This window comes from Littorina saxatilis, linkage group LG16 (genome assembly GCF_037325665.1).
Source record: "Littorina saxatilis isolate snail1 linkage group LG16, US_GU_Lsax_2.0, whole genome shotgun sequence".
Lineage (NCBI taxonomy): Eukaryota > Metazoa > Mollusca > Gastropoda > Littorinimorpha > Littorinidae > Littorina > Littorina saxatilis.
The window spans coordinates 30,732,413-30,753,565 of record NC_090260.1 but is presented as its reverse complement, the minus strand read 5'-3'; the positions used below and the strand labels follow the sequence as shown (position 1 = coordinate 30,753,565).

At 42.1% G+C, this 21,153-nt stretch overlaps 1 protein-coding gene across 2 annotated transcripts in view; it reads left to right on the top strand.

Annotated features, from left to right (window-relative positions):
• The window catches only part of LOC138950809 (intermembrane lipid transfer protein VPS13A-like), a gene marked incomplete at its 3' end in the record, with an annotated part of 220,607 nt that overhangs the window by 157,705 nt on the left and 41,749 nt on the right, over positions 1-21,153 (top strand). For both annotated transcript variants that reach the window (XM_070322526.1, XM_070322527.1), the window contains 12 exon segments: positions 2,727-2,849; positions 3,405-3,554; positions 4,348-4,509; positions 5,155-5,312; positions 8,447-8,470; positions 11,428-11,536; positions 11,816-11,947; positions 12,749-12,835; positions 15,604-15,621; positions 19,576-19,689; positions 20,234-20,335; positions 20,947-21,045. In XM_070322526.1, coding sequence (XP_070178627.1) covers positions 2,727-2,849; positions 3,405-3,554; positions 4,348-4,509; positions 5,155-5,312; positions 8,447-8,470; positions 11,428-11,536; positions 11,816-11,947; positions 12,749-12,835; positions 15,604-15,621; positions 19,576-19,689; positions 20,234-20,335; positions 20,947-21,045 — 1,278 coding nt within the window.

Genomic DNA, 21,153 nt, shown 5'->3' with positions numbered 1-21,153 from the left:
GTCATGGCTAAAGTCGTGTTGGTCTGGTTAAGGTTAAAGTTCAAAAGGTCAAGGTCAGGGTCATTCTAGCCCGTCATGGCTAAAGCCGTATGGGTCTGGTCAAGTTCAAAGTTAGCCAGGTCAAGGTGGGGAGCATTTTGGTCTGATCACAAGGTAATGTCATTCTTGCTAGGTCAAGGTTAGCCTTGTCTGGTCAAGGTAGTTCTTGCCTGGTCAATGTCAGTCTTGTATTCTCAGTATTCGTGTTGTAAGTATGTGGTTTGGTCAACTTTTTAAAAACAAATTTTTTACAGTGTATATAGGCCCATTGCAGAAACTCAAGTTAACAACAGCATTTCTACTCGGCGCGCGCGGTATGAGAATCACGGGTCGTAACTCTCTGGAATTGGTCATCCGCCGCCATGTTGGATGCCTTGCACGATCTCTGACAGTGCTTGAGCGTTGGGTGGCGACTCGACAAAAATGAAAATGACACGTTGTGTGGCCAAAAACTGCAGTCAGCAGGCACACTTTAGGATCCCTAAAGTTGTTTACCATCAGGGTGACAACTGGAAGGAAGTTACTGAGCGGAGAAGACGATTATAACTGGTTATTTTTTGCTGTGTGCAGTGCGCTAATCAACAATTGCCCATCGGTTATGCCTTTAGAGTGAACACTGTGATAGGATTCTTTGAAAATTATACTTTGCAGTAGTTACCTGAGATGCATTGTACCTCATTTGCCTGTCTTGAGAGCCTGTCTTGTGTGTGGCGCACGTTATATGTTACACACACACACGCACTCGCACAATCGCACAATCACACAATCACACAATTACAATCAACGGTCTTTTTTTCTCAAAATTTCACGTTCTAGTTTTGTTTTCATCAATGTCTTACATATTTTCCGGTCATAAATTTTAGGTATTGTTCTAGTATTCACTAATGTTGTATTGATATTACTGGCACCCCTTTTAAACTGATATGGTTTTAACCTTTACAAGGCGACGATGTGAATTTGTGATGTAGATATGTGGCTGGTTATGTGCGAGTATGTAAATAATTGTGTGTGTGTGTGTGTGTGTGTGTGTGTGTGTGTGTGTGTGTGTGTGTGTGTGTGTGTGTGTGTGTCAGTGTGTGAGTTGTGTCTGTGTGTGCATGACAGTGTAATGTACGTATGTATGCATGCATGGTGATGTGTGTCTGCATATGTGTCTGGTTGGTTTTTATTTTATTGTTACCGTGCCGTGCCAAGATGAAATCCTTTTGCAAAATTGGTGAATAAATATCTTGTATCTTGTATCTTGTATCTTTATCTTGTGAATTTTGGTGCACTGTCTGCATGGTAATTTGAGATAAAGAATAAATAAATGAATATAATAATGTATTCTTGCTTTACTTTTTATGTTGTGCTGTTGTGTTAAAAAGGCAGATCCCCTTTGGACTCATGCATGCACAGTTTTCTTCATTATGTCTGCATACACAGTGAAATACGCAAAAAGAACAAGAGTGCAATGAAGAAAACTAACAAAGACGGCATCCAATATGGCGGCGCGAAGAGAGTATGAGCGGAGTTGTGCCCCTTCGGGCTAAAGCTAGCCGATCCATTTGATAACGTCACGCCGAGTAAGAAGAATGAATTGGACCTATATATGTACCAGGGTCATGAGGTGGTCATGAGAATAAAGTGACATTCTCGCATATTCATACTTGCCAGGAAAAGAAAAAGAAAGGTAGCTCAGACTGTTGGTGTATGCTTGCCAGCCTGAATAGTTCATGGAAATGATATCTGACATATCAGAAGCCTACCAAAACACCGGATTATTTCAGAAATTGGGAAATGTAAACAGACTAATATTTATTGAATTTGTTAAAGGCACTGTAAGCCTCCCGTAAACCATCTCAGAGCTCCCCGAGCGTCTAAATACAGTACAAGCATACTTCCATTTGAACGCTCACCGAACGGGAACATCCTGGCTGCTTTCTGTTGAGCGTGAGACATTTTCAAAGAATTTATTTTCGTAGACTTGTTCCGTTAACAACAACGGCGCCTCGTTTTTGCGCTAGACCTAACTTTTAAAATCTAAATAATAAATTGACAGCTTGTTACACAAACATTCTTTAATCATAAAAGAATTCGTTTTTCATCAAGACAAGATCAGAACAATTCGAAGTTGTGAAAGTTTAAAAAAAGAAAAGCCCGGAAGCAGGGTCACGCAAGGGTCGTAGCAGACGACGGCCGGTTTATCAGTGCAAATCGCCGTTCCTCTCAACAGTCAAAAGCCATCGCTAGAGTTCTTGTGAACCACAGCCGTTGTTTCGTGCATAAAAAAAACGTGCTATTGTAGATAAGCTCACGTCGAGTCGCATTCAAATGACTAACTATGACGACTGCATTGTGAAAAGGGAAAACTGGATCACACGGGTTCACGATGGCTCAGGGGTAAGATAAACCACGCAAAAATAAATTCTTTGAAAATTGTTCGCTCTTTACGGAGGGCACCTAGGATGTTCTCAATTGGTGAGTGTTTAAATGAAATGGTGTTTGTACTGTGTGTAAAAGCCTGACCGTATCTGTGATGGTTTACGGGAGGCTTACTCTGCCTTTAATTGAATGGATTATATCTTACGGGCGTTAATTGAATGGTTTACATCTTACAGGCGTTAATTGAATGGTTTATATCACACATGTGTTAATTGAACGGATTACATCTTACAGGCGTTAATTGAATGGTTTATATCTTGTAGGCGTTCAACGACGCTTACAACCTGGTGGACATGGGAGAGAAGCTGGACGAGATTCTCTCCCCTTTCCTCTTCCAGAACCAGACAGGCTACGAGATCCTCCTCAAGCTGGATCCTTCTTTTGAGGTGAGCCTGTAATTCTTCTTCTCTTTTCTAATTCTAATTCTTTGCACAGACTCTTCTTTGTTGTGAAGGACAGTTCCTGCTGTTTCTAATTTAGCCCAGTAATGGTTGCTTACTTTGGGCGGGGATGTAGTTCAGTCGGTAGCGCGCTGGATTTGTATCCAGTTGGCCGCTGTCAGCGTGAGTTCGTCCCCACGTTCGGCGAGAGATTCATTTCTCAGAGTCAATTTTGTGTGCAGACTCTCCTCGGTGTCCGAACACCCCCGTGTGTACACGCAAGCACAAGACCAAGTGCGCACGAAAAAGATCCTGTAATCCATGTCAGAGTTCGGTGGGTTATAGAAACACGAAAATACCCAGCATGCTTCCCCCGAAAACGGCGTATGGCTGCCTAAATGGCGGGGTAAAAAACGGTCATACACGTAAAATTCCACTCGTGCAAAAAACACGAGTGTACGTGGGAGTTTCAGCCCACGAACGAAGAAGAAGAAGAAGAAGAAGAGGTTGCTTACAATTCTCTGTAAAAGTCTGTCTTTTTTTCTCTCCTGTATGATTCAGCCGCCAAAAGCAGTCAACCAGGGACGGACCAAACTTGCGGTCGAGGAATCGCTCCCTGTCTTCAACAAGAAGGAAATCAGCGGCTCAAAGACGAAGGCCTCACAGATCAAGGCCACGCAGGAGGGGGATGAGCGCAAAATTATCTTCCAGGTGAGTTTGGTCGACTTTTTGACAGGGGCATTCATTACCTGGGTGAAATGAGGTGCAGGGTGCCAATCCCATTGGCAGTGCCTAATAGGTATAGAGTGCAGGGATGGCCAAATTGTCCGCCCGATCGCCAGGGGCGAGTATAACATCCGTGGTCTAGTAGAAACCGCCTGGCAGCTCGCCAGTGTGAGTGTGGGTGTATTGTATAGAATATAGTCAATGTTTGTAAAGATTTTAGTCAAGCAGTATGTAAGAAATGTTTAGTCCTTTGTGCTGGAAACTTGCATTCTCCCAGTGGTCATATATTGTACTACGTTGCAAGCCCCTGGAGCAATTTTTTGATTAGTGCTTTTGTGAACAAGGAACACTTAACAAGTGGCTCTATCCCATCTCCCCCCCTTTCCCCTATCCCATCTCCCCCCTTTCCCTCGTCGCGATATAACCTTCGTGGTTGAAAACGACGTTAAACACCAAATAAAGAAAGAAAGTGTGGGTGTAAGTGAATGCAGAACCTTTTGCTCGTAGACATTTCCCTCCTGGGTATTGCTCTCCCCTGACATTTCACTCTCTTATTCAGTTACTGGCTTGGACATCTTGGTTGCTTGCTGACTGCTTTATAATTACACCATTTTTAGACATACAGTTACTTGGGCAAATGCACACACACACACACACACACACATGTACACACACACACACACACACACACACACACACACACACACACACACACACACATGAGCTTGGAACTTTTTAAGTCCCTGACTGTTTCTGATTCATTTTTCTTTCTCACCAGGTGGAGCAATTTGGAGCCACAAGGGAGGTAACCATCAAGCGAGCGGAGAAACGACTGTTTCAGATCAACCAGAAATCACACCAGGGCGACACCTGGTCTGTCGTCTGCAACACCGACTGCACCATAGGACAAAAACTGGTGTCTCTGCAGTCCATCGTCAGGGTGAGACAACTGACCCTGAAATGCCTTGACACGCACATTGGGCGTGGATGTAGCTCAGTCGGTAGCGCGCTGGATTTGTATCCAGTTGGCCGCTGTCAGCGAGAGTTCGTCCCCACGTTCGGCGAGATATTTATTTCTCAGAGTCAACTTTGTGTGCAGACTCTCCTCGGTGTCCGAACACCCGACCACCCCCCACCCCCCCCCCCACCTCCCAGGTCTGTTAATTGTTGTTTTGTGTCTCGAGAACCCAGGGGGTCATGCGACACTGATTTAGAAGCTACTGTATATTTTGTTGTTATTTTGTTGTTAAACAGCACAACTACAAAGAGAGAAGCTACTTTATCAAATAATCTCTGGGTTTTTTTCTCTGCGAAACCTTTAAAAGCTATTTACGTTTAAATTGGCACAGTGATCTACTCGTATTGAATGCTGTGTGTATGTATGCAATTTAAGTAGTCCCATTTGGAACATTTGAGATTTACACCAACATTTTGAAAGATGCGCCACATGACTTTCATTTGGAAAAAGAACTTCCACATTATGATTACACTAAGATTTTGAAAGATACTCCACAGGACTTGCATTCGGAAAGAATCCCACATTAGTTTTCAGGGGAACAAATATGCTTTCTGTCACTGACAACAGGTAAAGAACGAGCTGACCTTCCCAGTGGAAGTGCAATACCGCGGTGACACCAAACTGGAGACGTGCGGCATAGCGGAACCCGACAAGTGCTTCAGTCTGCCGCTCAACGCTGTCTACGCCATCTCCACAGAAATCTTCTTCAAACCCGTTGGAAGCAAGTCAGTGTACAGGCTTCTTTGTTCCTTTTATTTTTGCTTGCTAAGATGGATTGGATTTGATGGATTGAGGTACGAGCTAAAGCAGATCAGTCCCAAAATCTTGTCTGAAGTCCGTGTCTGCCTAATGTTCCTTTTATTTTTGCTTGCTAAGATGGATTGGATTTGATGGATTGAGGTACGAGCTAAAGCAGATCAGTCCCAAAATCTCGTCTGAAGTCCGTGTCTGCCTAATGTTCCTTTTCTTTTTGCTTGTTAAGATGGGTGTAATTTGATGGATTGCTTGAGGTACCATCTAGAGCAGGTCTGTCCCAAGATGTCATCTGAAGTCTGTGTCTTCCTTGTTCTTCTTCTTTTTCTTCTTGCTAAGATGGGTGTAATTTGATGGATTGCTTGAGGTACCATCTAGAGCAGGTCTGTCCCAAGATGTCATCTGAAGTCTGTGTCTTCCTTGTTCTTCTTCTTTTTCTGCTTGCTAAGATGCTTTAAATTTGATGGATTGCTTGAGGTACCATCTAGAGCAGATCTGTCCCAAGATGTCATCTGAAGTCTGTGTCTTCCTTGTTCTTGTTATTTTTCTTCTTGCTAAGATGCTTTGAATTTGATGGATTGCTTGAGGTACCATCTAGAGCAGGTCTGTCCCAAGATGTCATCTGAAGTCTGTGTCTTAATTCCTTGTTTCTTCTTCTTCTTCTTTTTATTGCTAAGATGGGTTTAATTAGATGGATTGCTGGAGGTTAACCATCTAGAGCAGACGTTCCCCAATTTGATGGATTGCTTAAGGTACCATCTAGAGCAGAAGATCCCCAATTTGATGGATTGCTTAAGGTACCATCTAGAGCAGAAGATCCCCAATCTGATGGATTGCTTAAGGTACATACCATCTAGAGCAGAAGACCCAATTTGATGGATTGCTTAAGGTACCATCTAGAGCAGAAGATCCCCAATCTGATGGATTGCTTAAGGTACCATCTAGAGCAGAAGATCCCCAATCTGATGGATTGCTTAAGGTACATACCATCTAGAGCAGAAGACCCAATTTGATGGATTGCTTAAGGTACCATCTAGAGCAGAATTAAGAATTAAGATCCCCAATTTGATGGATTGCTTGAGGTATTCCAGAGCAGAAGATCCCCAATCTGATGGATTGCTTAAGGTACGTACCATCTAGAGCAGAAGATCCCCAATTTGATGGATTGCTTAAGGTACGTACCATCTAGAGCAGAAGATCCCCAATTTGATGGATTGCTTAAGGTACCATCTAGAGCAGAAGATCCCCAATTTGATGGATTGCTTAAGGTACCATCTAGAACAGAAGATCCCCAATTTGATGGATTGCTTAAGGTACCATCTAGAACAGAAGTTCCCCAATTTGATGGATTGCTGGAGGTTAACCATCTAGAACAGAAGTTCCCCAATTTGATGGATTGCTTAAGGTACCATCTAGAGCAGAAGATCCCCAATTTGATGGATTGCTTAAGGTACGTACCATCTAGAGCAGAAGATCCCCAATTTGATGGATTGCTTAAGGTACCATCTAGAGCAGAAGATCCCCAATCTGATGGATTGCTTAAGGTTTTAGGTTTGAAGTCCTTACCAATTATGAGAAATAATTAATTCTTTATTGCTATGTTTAGCAACAGTTCTCCAGGACTTGGGCTATTTTTAGACCGTCAACACAGACAGTACAGCTTCGTCAATCCCCGCGTGAAGGAAATCGCTCACCTTCCACGTGCAAAACGTAGTGATATTGACACGCCAGATTAGCGCGGTAGCGTATTGTGCTAAGCAGGAAAGCGCGCTTTTCTGTATTCTTGTTAACTTCGCAATTTCCGGAAAACATCCACTTTCACTTTGAGACTGTTCTGTTTACATTCGACACTATCAACACCACTTTGCAATACTGAAATAATTTTTTCTGTGTTCGAAAGCTACAGCCAATTGTTATTATATCCCCTTAGGTACAGTTTTATAACATTATTGGCACATGTAAACAATATGAATTAATTAATGAACGCTACGTATATGGCAGCCTTTAAGGTACCATCTATAGAGCAGAAGATCCCCAAAACGTTTTCTGCTGACTTAAAGAGTGATTTATACGAGAGAATACTACAGTGGAACCGCCGCTTTTAAGACCCCCCTCCCCCCCCCCCCCCCCTCCAATTTAGGACTAATCCTCCTTTTTAAGACCTCGCTTTTTTAAGATTCTCTGTTCATAATTACCTCTGTAAAATTACCGGCACAGGTGGCCTAGTGGTAAGGCGTCCGCCCCGTGATCGGGAGGTCGTGGGTTCGAACCCCGGCCGGGTCATACCTAAGACTTTAAAATTGGCAATCTAGTGGCTGCTCCGCCTGGCGTCTGGCATTATGGGGTTAGTGCTAGGACTGGTTGGTCCGGTGTCAGAATAATGTGACTGGGTGAGACACGAAGCCTGTGCTGCGACTTCTGTCTTGTGTGTGGCGCACGTTATATGTCAAAGCAGCGCCGCCCTGATATGGCCCTTCGTGGTCGGCTGGGCGTTAAGCAAACAAGCAAAAATTGAACAACTTCCCAAGGGACTAACCACAAGTGTTCGCTGTAGAATTTTGGTGGCTATATGGAAAGGTGAATTTAATATGAAAGAACTCGCGTAGGATCCTTTGCGTAGGATCCTTTGGAGTGGTCATTGAGACACGAAGCCTGTGCTGCGACTTCTGTCTTGTGTGTGGCGCACGTTAAATGTCAAAGCAGCACCGCCCTGATATGGCCCTTCGTGGTCGGCTGGGCATCAAGCAAACAAACAAACCTCTGTAAAATTAGCTCCATCCTTTTTAAGACCTGATTTTCTCAGATTTTTGGAGGTCTTAAAAGGGGGGTTCCCCTGTAGTGATATGTTCATGTGCATTTTCAAGTTATTCTAATGTCTTAATTTGATTGGTTTTGGGGGACAGAAATTTTTTGTGTCATATTTCCTTGGAGAAAAAAAATTCACGTTTCATATTGGTTTTGGGGGCAGAATTTGTTTGTGTCATATTTCCTTGGAGAAAAAAAAATTCACGTTTCATATTGGTTTTGGGGGCAGAATTTGTTTGTCAACTGTCATATTTCCTTGGAGGAAAAAAAGTCACGTTTGAAGTGTTAATTTCTCTTCCAGGAAGATCAATCACAAGATGGAAAGGTGTTTTGTTTTGTTCAGTTGCCTAGCTTGGTTCAGATGAATGAACAAAATTTGACGTTTTTGTCCATTAGGCCAAACAAAAATATATGTTGGTTTAGGGCAACCCGACCAACCCTATATTTCTTTCGAATACATCACCTCAATTTAACTAATAGGAGTTACCTTACTTACGAGTGCTAGACTGAGAAGCGTCCTAATTGTTACAAGTACTAGACTGTAAACAAGGTCGCTAACTCTAGATTTCCGTCAGTATACCATTTCAGGGAGTAGTCTCCACTTGTCGGTAGAACCTCTCTGTGCATGTGCCAATGCCCATAATCCCCAGTTTCAATTTCTTGCTACGGGGAGCTAGACGTGTATTTAGACCTTTCCCGTCTAAGAAGACTTCCTTCACAGGAACTTCAACGTTCACCTTCAATCACGGTTTGGGCTTTCCTTTTTTAAGGGTGATTACTACGCCCGTATACATTCATCACATTGAACAACGTAACGAACCGTGAAAATGAAAGTGAAACAGCTTAAAAATGTAGCAAAGTTACGTAATCATAAGTAGAAGGTACTTCAATGATACCTTGTTGACACACAGAGCCTAACAGGCTCCGTTACTTGTCTTTTAAAACTAGTGAACATGCAATTGAACGACAATTATTCTCCACTCAGTCGTTACGAATGTCGAACAGATATTTTTCCCCACCAACCCTAACACTTTTTTTTCATTTCTCAAAATTAAAAAAAGAAAAAAAACATTTTGCAAACCATACTGAGATTAAAAAAAAAAAGACAGAAAAAAAAGACCTGCCAACCCTATTTGTTTTGGTCATGGTTACCCTAAACCATAGACCAAATAGCCTGGACCGCCAACTCGTCATGTGACCCTACGAGGTTACGACGCTCGACTTTCAGGGGCGCTTAGCGTCCGGTTTGAAAGGCCAGCGATTCGATGACAGTTAAAAGAAAGCACGCTCCAGTTATTTGTGACAATTTGAGGTGACAATGAACTGGATTTTCCAAAACTCCAAACTAAACTTAACAAAAACTCATCGAAAAACATGTTCCATATGCACTTTAGCTGAGTTTATTTTAGCATTTTCAGAACTTACCTCGGCAACTTCGTCCATGTTTACAATCGACACCGGATATGACATCCCCCTGATTTCTGAAAGGCCATGTAAGCGTAGGTTCCTAAATGCGAGAGGCCGCTACCTCGTAATAGAGAGAAAGAGCGGAGAGAGAGCTAGTTGGCGGTCCAGGATAAATGGTCTATGCCTAAACCAACATATATTTTTGTTTGACCTTTACTGGCATCCGCTGCTGATTCAAAGCACGTTTAGAGCTCTGGTCTACTAGAACACACGAGGAAGAACTGTAGATTTGCCTGTTGCGTATTCATCCTGAGATATGATGAAAATGTGATAAACTTTTCAGGAGACTGTTCAAGTTTTGTTATTTTCAATCTAAATTTGTATTTTATCTTGTTGTTTGCTGTGTTTTGTTGATATGCTCAGTGTTTTTTTTTCTGATTTTCATTTTCATGCCACTTTTTTTTTCGTGTTGGTATGTTTGTTTCTTTAAAACCTGTTGAAAACATTTAAATGAGATTCTCAACAATGGGAAATGACAAGTAAATCTTACCTCAAAGACACACACACACTTACACTTACACACACAAACACACACACACGCACACACAAACACGCACACACACACACACACACACACACACACACGCACACACACACGCACACACAAACACACACACACATGCACACACAAACACACACACACACACACACACATGCACACACAAACACACACACACGCACACACATGCACGCACACACACACACACAAACACACACACACACACACACACATGCACTGTGCTCGCACACACACACACACACACATTAGCAAGCACACGCACACATATAAAGCACAAACACACACACACACACACACACACACACACCCACCCACACACACACACACCCACAATTATACACCAGCAGATAATTTTTGTTCACCGTCACTATGACTATAGCGTATTCTGTCCTGTAAGCAACTGAAAATTTTTGCAATACACTTTATTACTTACTAAAAAAACCCAGTTTTAAACAATTTATATGCGGACTAACAACAGACAGATAAGCGAGGATCAAGAATAAGAGGTGGAATTCAAACTATGTTGTCTTTTTTAAAAATCACCTTCAAAGTTGTGATTCTGAAATTGATAAGTCACAGGAAAAATACACAGGTGTGGGCTTAAGGCCCAGGTTTTGATATAGCCTGAACACCAGAAACATGTTTAACGGGAGGCGAACAAAGCTATGCAAATCATCTGAGGAAAGCAGTAATAGTGGCATATTAATTCATTGTAATGTTATTTACAAAATTAATCCAGCGTGAAATTCTCACTCAGCACAGGAAATGGCTGGACTGTTGATTGTTGGTATGTGTCCAGGTGGAAGGATGGTACATGTATCTTTAAAGCAAATCACCCCCCGCGGGTTAGGTGGAAGGATTTACCCCTCCCTGGTCCCACCGCGGGTTAGGGGGAAGAATTTACCCGATGCTCCCCAGCATGTCGTAAGAGGCGACTAACGGATTCTGTTTCTCCATTTACCCTTGTGAAGTGTTTCTTGTATAGAATATAGTCAATGTTTGTAAAGATTTTAGTCAAGCAGTATGTAAGAAATGTTAAGTCCTTTGTACTGGAAACTTGCATTCTCCCAGTAAGGTCATATATTGTACTACGTTGCAAGCCCCTGGAGCAATTTTTTTATTAGTGCTTTTGTGAACAAGAAACAATTAACAAGTGGTTCAATCCCATCTCCCCCCCCCCCCCCCTTTCCCCGTCGCGATATAACCTTCGTGGTTGAAAACGACGTTAAACACCAAATAAAGAAAGAAAGTAAAGCAAATCGCTTTTTCCCTAACGAAAAGTGTTCTGTCCACAGCTACACATCCTCAGAAACAGCCGTCAACTGGCGGAGTGCAGAAAGCATGGGGATACAACAAGTGTGCTGCCCTTCTGTCCAGCAAGGTCACTCTGGCTGCTACTTCACTGTGAGTTGTATTCTCTTCCGTTTGGCTGAGTTGTCTGCTTAAAAATTCTTCTCGTGGTCTTTCTCAGCCTCTTTCTCTCACTCTCTCTCTCTCTATCTCTCTCTCTCCCTCTTTCTCTGCCTTAAAAGACCCGGTTTGTAATGACATCGATTGACAGCTGATGGAATGCTTTGATTGACAGAACTATACCCAAAGGTGGTAAACATCTACTATAAAGGAAAAGGGAGGAGTATATTTTGTGTTGACATTGATTGACAGATGGAATGCTCTGATTGACAGATGTTCCCAGAGGTGGAAGACATCTACTTCGAGGCAGGGGAGGAGAAATCGGCCAAGTGTTATGTGTTGACGCTGGAGCCGTCTGTGATTTTGCACAACCTCCTGCCGCTCACCATCGATTACATTTTGGAGGTAACTCTTTCGTTCATTGTTAGAAAATGTAAATCTGCAGGTGTTAGTTTGTTTGTTGAATACTGTTTTAATCGGAATGGTTTGCAGAGAGAGAATTTAATACTGTGTCAGCCTGGTATGTGTGTTAGTGTGTGTGTGTGTGTGTGTGTGTGTGTGTGTGTGTTGTGTGTGTGTGTGTGCGTGCGTGTGTTTGACTTGGTGTATATGACAGTGGCAGTTGCTTTTTGTGGGTGGGTTGGTTCACTCCAAAAGGGATGTTAAAGGGGTTAGGTGGAGGTAAGGTAAAGGGGTGTGGCAGCGGGGGTGGGGGGGGGGGGGGGAGACGAAGATATAAACAGATGTTTGTAAACAAGACATTGAAAAGAGAGAGAGATTGTGTGTGTGTGTGTACTGTGTGTGTGTGTGTGTGTGTGTGTGTGTGTGTGTGTGTGTGTGTGTGTGTGTGTGTGTGTGTGTGTGTGTGTGTGTGTGTGTGTGTGTGTGTGTGTGTGTGAGAGAGACAGAGCAAGACAGAGAGACGCAGAGAGAGAGAATCCAGTTAGCAGTTGACAGTGATGTGTGTAGTGTTGTTGGTGTATGTGACTTGGCCCATGCTTACACACACTCAAACACCATACGTTCTCTAAGAACAGAGGTAATGGACAACCGAACTCTTGAGTTCCAATCATGTATTCAGATGTATGCTTCCATGATGTGTCCCGGCTTACAACCAGCATGCAATAGTCAAACAAGGGAGATAATTCCCAACATGTTAGATGCATCGTCTGCATACAGGACACTACATCGTGTATGCATGTACAGGGCACCAGTGAGCAGCAAAGTCTGGAGCAGGGAGAAAACCGGGCCCTCAGACACGCCTCCGTCAACGAAACCACCCTGGAGATCATCGTACGTAAAACATTTCTCTTCACTTTCACAACTCTGCCCCGTGACGACCCGTTCCCAGCTAAGGACCCGGTCTAATAGTTCTACGTCCTTACAAAGACCATGCATTCATTTTGTGTGAAATCTGAATTTTCAGTTTTTATTCAAAAGTTTCACAAAATGAGCCTTTCATATTTTGACTGTTCATGTCCCCTTTAACCCCTTCACTGCCACAGTATAACAGCATTATCCGAACGGTCTATGGGAAAGAACTGTGTTTAGAACCCCTACAAGTACTTGGACAGTGGTTACCTCCCATTTAGTTTTCAGAAATGTCCTGAAATGTTGTTGACACAAATCCCACGTATGAGATACGGTTATGGGCGTAGGGCAAACCGAAAATCACCACGTATTACATACGGAGTGGGCAGTGAAGGGGTTAAGCATCGCCTGAGTGCAAAACATAACCAGAAATGCCAGGGCTGAGTTGCACGAACAGAAAGTGGGTGCCACCCAAACAGGAGAGAACAAACCGCGGGTTCTGATTCATTGAAATCACAACACATCTCTGTTTCAACCCATCCAACACTGCGGGTGGACCGGCACGGTTGGCCTAGTGGTAAGGCGTCCACCCCGTGATCGGGAGGTCGTGGGTTCGAACCCCGGCCGGGTCATACCTAAGACTTTAAAATTGGCAATCTAGTGGCTGCTCCGCCTGGCGTCTGGCATCATGGGGTTGGTGCTAGGACTGGTTGGTCCGGTGTCAGAATAATGTGACTGGGTGAGACACGAAGCCTGTGCTGCGACTTCTGTCTTGTGTGTGGCGCATGTTATATGTCAAAGCAGCACCGCCCTGATATGGCCCTTCGTGGTCGGCTGGGCGTTAAGCAAACAAACAAACAAACTGAGCGGGAGAGAGACCGGCACGGTTGGCCTAGTGGTAAGGTAAGGTGTCCGCCTCGTGATCGGGAGGTCGTGGGTTCGAACCCCGGCCGGGTCATACCTAAGACTTTAAAATTGGCAATCTAGTGGCTGCTCCGCCTGGCGTCTGGCATTATGGGGTTAGTGCTAGGACTGGTTGGTCCGGTGTCAGAATAATGTGACTGGGTGAGACATGAAGCCTTGGGCTGCGACTTCTGTCTTGTGTGTGGCGCACGTTAAATGTCAAAGCAGCACTGCCCTTTTATGGCCCTTCGTGGTCGGCTGGGCGTTAAGCAAACAAACAAACAAACAAACAAATAAACTGCGGGTGGCTCCTGTTTGGGTGGTAACTTTGTCGTACACCTGATCAGTCAAGGTTTTGTTGTGAGTTGTTGGTCTTGTTTCATGTTTGAGTGTATCAGTTGTAAACATAAAAAAAACATGGATGCTTGTGATTGTCTTTTGCGTCCAGTCTGTTTTGTTTTTGTGTTGTTGCTGTGTATTGGTGTTTGTCTTTAAGCATTATTTATCAAAACATTTGTGGGACACTTTTGTGTGTCATTGTTTTGTAAGTTGAAAAGTTATCCTTGTCAGGCATCATGTCCACAGAACCTATAAGCATTGGTGTGGATCCTTGTGTCGAGGCTTTTAATGTTTAAACCCAGTATTCGGTTAGATAAGCCATTCATTTCCCTACCCAGTGAGCAATAAACAGCCTGGTTTTACACTACATATATAAAACTAAGTGTCTGATTACCATACCATTAAGGAAGCTAATTCGTTTCTCTACCGTGTGCTATAAACAGCCTGTTTTTTGCACTACATAGTGTCTAATTACTATACCATTACGAAGGTAATTCATTTCCCTACCGTGTGCAATAAACAGCCTGATTTTTGCACTACATAGTGTCTAATTACTATACCATTACGAAGCTAATTCGTTTCTCTATACCGTGAGCAATAAACAGCCTGGTTTTACACTACATAGTGTCTAATAACTATACTATTACAAAGCTAATTCATTTCTCTATACCGTGAGCAATAAACAGCCTGTTTTTTGCACTACATAGTGTCTAATTACTATACCATTACAAAGCTAATTCGTTTCTCTTAATCCCGTGAGCAATAAACAGCCTGGTTTTACACTACATAGTAACATAGTGTCTAATAACTATACTATTACAAAGGTAATTCATGAATGTAACCTACCACGAGTATATATGTCGTGCCGAATTCACGGAATTGCCGAATTCGCGGAATCGGCAACATTTTTGCCGATTTCGCGTGATCGGCAAAACGCTGCCCAATACGTGAAATCGGCAGCGTTTTGCCGAAATCGCGTAAAGGCTTCTAAAATTTGCCCATTTTGTGAAATCGGCAGCCACTTTTTGGTTTTAAAGTACTCAAAAGCCTGGGATATCATCACACTTAGACAACTAGATACTCCAATGGATAGATATCGCAATAATCGATAAGTTATGGCAAGTTATTGCAGAAAGTGTAGTTTTCGTGCATTTCCGGAGTTATGCTCGACACAGACCAACATAGACCATACAAAACATAGTAGGGAGGTAAAGCAATGTTAATGCAATGTTATGGTGACACAAAAAGTAACAGACTGGCTGTCGCTTTTGCGAAATGGGCAAATAATTGAAGCCTTTCCGCATTTTCGGCAAAACGCTGCCGATTTCACGTAATGGGCAGCGTTTTGCCGATTACGCGAAATCGGCAAAAATGTTGCCGATTCCGCAAATTCGGCAATTCCGTGAATTCTGCACGACATATATAAACATTCTGGTTTTACACAACATGGGTTTTACCTCCAAGCTATTGTAAAATGTTCACATGACCGCCATTTCTCATTGATGCAGCAAACTTTGGAAGTTGTGGTATGTCTTCATTGATATCTTGCATAATCTTATGCTATATGTTTATGCTATACTCTTTTCAGTCATGTCTTCAGTTTCTAGATGGTGCATAATAGTACATTTTTCTTTTGCAGCAGCCATGCTGCTTTTTTTCTTCACCTGAACTTCTTTTTTTGTTCATTATAGATCTTTTGAGTCAGATGATGAATTGCCTTCGAGTAAAATGTCACTTTATGATTTGTGTATGGTGTAGGAATAAATGAAACGTCATTCTTTCTTTGCCATTTTCGCTCTGTCTTTCAGTTGTGGTGATTTTGGATTGTTCTGACTATTTGTTATGCATGTTATTTGTTTCTTTTTGTGATGGTAGAAAGAGGATTTGTCTTGTTTCTCTGAATGTTTTTGGTGTTGTCAGATGTATTTTACCTTTTTTTTTCAACGTTTTTTTCTCTCCATTATCTTCGATCAATGTTGTTCGCATAAAATGAATGAGTGTGTGTGTGTGTGTGTGTGTGTGTGTGTGTGTGTGTGTGTGTGTGTGTGTGTGTGTGTGTGTGTGTGTGTGTGTGTGTCCATGCATGCGGGCGTGCTTGAGAGAGCTTTAGTTTTGCCTCATTTGTTCTGTTTTGTTAACTTCTCACCGTGCTTGCATGTGATATTACTGCCACCATCCTTTCTACATGTAGTTGTTATCGTTTCATCAAATGTCTGTGACCATACTGGCCATTGGCTTTAACTTTCACATGTAATAAGTAAGAAACGTTAGCTTAATTATGGCATCAAGTCATATAGGTCTACAAAAGTGGGGATTCTTAGAATGGAGGTAAATTTACATTTATGAGCAGACAGTCTGAAAGAGGCAAGGTCTTGAAGAGGGGAACGGGGGCTGAGGGCTAGATTTGGGGGTCTAAAATCTTCAACAGTCAGTGGACAACTGCACTAGCTTACACTCACTGTCACTAATATCTGCTCAGGAACAGAATGTGTTTGCCAATAGGAGATACGATTCCCCCCGCGGGTTAGGGGGAAGAATTTACCCGATGCTCCCCAACATGTCGTAAGAGGCGACTAATGGATTCTGTTTCTCCTTTTACCCTTGTTAAGTGTTTCTTGTGTAGAATATAGTCAATGTTTGTAAAGATTTTAGTCAAGCAGTATGTAAGAAATGTTAAGTCCTTTGTACTGGAAACTTGCATTCTCCCAGTATTGTACTACGTTGCAAGCCCCTGGAGCAATTTTTTGATTAGTGCTTTTGTGAACAAGAAACAATTAACAAGTGGCTCTATCCCATCTCCCCCCCTTTCCCCGTCGCGATATAACCTTCGTGGTTGAAAACGACGTTAAACACCAAATAAAGAAAGAAAGAAAGAAAGATAGGAGATACGATCTGGAGAAAAAACAACATGACGTCAGTCTTTTTGGCCCTCACTTTCGAAGTTAGATCTCTGACGTCAGAAACCAGATCAAGTTTGAAAAGACGTGACTATAATGGCGTCTTAAAAAATCCTGTCACTTCTTCCCGAGGAAAACTTCAAGGAATTTCAAGAACGAAATTTGTCTCGTTGGCTTCAACAATTATTATCAACAGTAGAAAATTCAATCATATTAGGACTCACCTCAAGCCTGTGCTTATATCGGTATTGTATATCAATAGCTTGATCATGCTGCTTCACAGATACCATGTTTTTCACATTTAGATTTCCAAATGTAAGTTCAGCTAACACGTACGTTCCTTCTTTTGGATGGAGGGAAGATATTTTGTATCTGGCACCTGCTGATCATCATGTGTTCGTATTCTCACTTTTTAAATGTCTTTTATCATTTCTTTACAACACTGTTTTCTTTTCCAAACAGAATTAAGTCTGCAGAATATTATTTTCATTGTTTAATGTGCGCTTTTGGGTGTTATAGGTTAATGCTGTACTGTACTACAGTATTTCATAGTTTGGGTGTTATAGGTTAATGCTGTACTGTACTACAGTATTTCATAGTTTGGGTGTTATAGGTTAATGCTGTACTGTACTACAGTATTTCATAGTTTGGGTGTTATAGGTTAATGCTGTACTGTACTACAGTATTTCATAGTTTGGGTGTTAAAGGTTAAATTTGTACTGTACTACAGTATTTCATAGTTTGGGTGTTATAGGTTAATGCTGTACTGTACTACAGTATTTCATAGTTTGGGTGTTATAGGTTAATGCTGTACTGTACTACAGTATTTCATAGTTTGGGTGTTATAGGTTAATGCTGTACTGTACTACAGTATTTCATAGTTTGGGTGTTATAGGTTAATGCTGTACTGTACTACAGTATTTCATAGTTTGGGTGTTATAGGTTAACTCATTCGCTGCGCAGCTAAATTTCCCCTGTGTTCCCTGCCAACGCGCGATTTAGAGCCATTTTGAAAAAAATATTAAAAATCAACAACACAAGATAACCTTACATACCTTATGTTTTTGCAAAGTTTGAAACTTACTCTTTTAGAAAATATATGAAACATTTGAAAGTACATACCTTTTGTTGTCTTCATATCCACGCAAAATATCCAATTTGAAGCAAAACAAAAAAACTTTCTACGTCATGGGTTCATCATACACAATGTCATGATCGACACTTGCATTGCCCGAATCATCACCCAAATGATCGTCCATTGGCACAAAATCGTCACCAGAATCTAAAATATCATCTCCACTATCATCATCACTGAGGTCAAGATCAGAACCGTACTGAATAACACGTTCTAGCACTCTTTTCAAGTTACTACGTCTCAGCAGAACGATCCGCCATCTTGGAAAAGTCAAAACACGTGGGTCGCACACCGTCAACAAATTTTTTATTAATCCCAACAATTTAAGGGAAGGAACTGTTTACAGTGAATGGTACCACTGTAGACAGATAGAAGTTCATTGCAGGGGTTGTTTCCCTTGGTCAGCAGGACCGTTTACACCATTAAAAATTCGTGATATCCGTCGGAACTCAAGTGCCGGCACGCAGCCAACGCTAAACACAGGTGTCGGAATTCCAGTTCCGACGCGCAGCGAATGAGTTAATGCTGTACTGTACTACAGTATTTCATAGTTTGGGTGTTATAGGTTAATGCTGTACTGTACTACAGTATTTCATAGTTTGGGTGTTATAGGTTAATGCTGTACTGTACTACAGTATTTCATAGTTTGGGTGTTATAGGTTAATGCTGTACTGTACTACAGTATTTCATAGTTTGGGTGTTAAAGGTTAATGCTGTACTAGCTACTACTACAGTATTTCATAGTTTGGGTGTTATAGGTTATGGCTGTACTGTACTACAGTATTTCATAGTTTGGGTGTTATTAGGTTAATGCTGTACTGTACTACAGTATTTCATAGTTTTGGTGGTTTTCTTTTAATCATCTTTACTTATGAGCTCTAAAAATATATCAACTTGTCATGCATGCTTGTGCGTGTGTGCATGCGTGCAGGCACATGTGTTTGTGTGTGTGTGTGTGTGTGTGTGAATGGGGGCCGGTGTGTGTTGTGTGTGTTTGTATATGTGTGTGTGTTAAATGTGTGTGTTCTCAAGCATGTGTGTGTGTTTGTGTGTGTGTGTTGTGTGTTTGTATGTGTGTGTGAGTGTTAAATGTGTGTGTTCTCAAGCATGTGTGTGTGTGTGAAATGATTTGACAGGTTTTTTCACTGCAGTCACTTTGTACTGAATGGATCGACAAAGCAGAAGTATGCATCAAATCTATCATCATTTTGTGATCACCAGAAATGCCAACTCATTACATGACAGTGACTACCATCAATATGTTGTTGTTACTGTTTTATAATCAAGTTTGTTATAATTTTAATTTTTTATTTTCTTTGACTAACATGGTGGGGAGGAGTGGGGGGGTGGGTGGGGGGGTGCTAGTAGCACAAAAGTTTCCCTTTCCCTGCATAAAGTCTACCACATTGCACGTTTAATCAATGTGCTGTGTATTCTTTACTCTCCAGATTCCATCGTACCAAGGCAAGGAGTGGGTCGGGAAACGCAAACTGCAGAAGAACATGCCGGATCTCACCATCTGGGAGTTTGTCGCCTACAACGGGTCACAAAAACTCACCATGGTACAACTTGTTGACTTTCTTCTTAGTTTGTTCTCTTTTTCTCTCCCTGAAAGCGGTGTATGGCTGCCTGAATGGTGGGGGTAAAAACAGTCATGCTCGTAAGAACCCACTCGTGCAGACACATTGAGTGAACGTGGGAGTTACAGCCCATGAACAAAGAAGAATCTTTTTTTAAATTTTGTTAAAATTTTTTTATTTTAATGTATCTATTGGGGGATATTTTTAGGAATTCAAGGTTGTAATATTTGATTTTATGCCGCGATGAAAAAAATTTAAAAAATTAAAAAAGGAAAATTGCAAACGAAAGTCACCCTTTGGGCTCAGTTTTCTTCGAGTCGCATGAGCATTTGCCCTTCTTATTGTTTTCACGTCAATTTAACAGCAGTTGCTTTACGGATAGACGTACATCAGCTCAGAAATGTCCATCAATGTAAAATGTATCCATTTTTTTCCCTTCAATTTGATAGGAGTTGCTTGACTACTAGACCTATTAGATTAGAAATGTTTATTGCAGTACATTTTATCCATTTGTTTTTTTCTCCAGGAGCTTGGACTTCACTCCAAGTTAGTGAAGGGCAGCCTAGACGTCAGTCTCTTCTGTCCGTACTGGCTGCTCAACAAGACTGAACGAAAGCTCTACTACAGGGTACTGTCTGTGTGTCCGTGTGTTTGTCTGTCTTTCTCTGACTTTGTATTTTTGGAGATTTTGTGGTGGAGAAATGGGGGGGGGGGGGGGTGTTTTTGGAGATTTTGTGGTTGGGGGGGGGGGGGGGAGAAATTGGGGGGGGGGGGGGGGGGGAGTGGACGGGGGTCAGTTTGAGTGTCAGTCTCCTAATTGTGCCTATTCTGGCTGCTCAATGAAACAGAATTAAGGAAGCTCTACTACTGGGTACTGTCGGTGTGTTTATGTCTGTCTGTCTTTCTTTGTGTTTCAGGAGCTTTAGGGAGAGAGAGAGGGAGAGGGAGAGAGAGAGAGAGAGAGAGAGAGAGAGAGAGAGAGAGAGAGAGAGACAGAGGGAGAGAGAGGGAGAGAGAGAGAGAGAGGGAGAGAGAGAGGGAGGGGGAGGGCGAGAGAGAGAGACTCCGAGAGAGAGAGGGAGAGAGAGAGAGGGAGAGAGAGAGGCTAATCAAGGACGCTGGACAGAAGGTCTTCTACAACAGGATAATGTCTGGGCGTTTGTATTTCTGTCTTCTGTGTGTTTGGGAAACATAATTGTTTTTAGTGAGAAGAAGAAAAACAATGGTAATGATTTGCAGGGTTCAGACCAAGAGACACCTATTGAGCATCCCCCTGAGGAGAGCACCCTCATCCTCTTCTCCTTCAAGGGCAAGTCATTCTTTGGAGGCAAAAAGAAGGTAAACAGAGTTGTCTGTCTTTGTTGGGTCATAAGTGAGGGGAGGTGATTCTATTTTACCGTTTTTAATTTTTTTTAATTTTTTTTTATTCATATTTTTATTCATTAC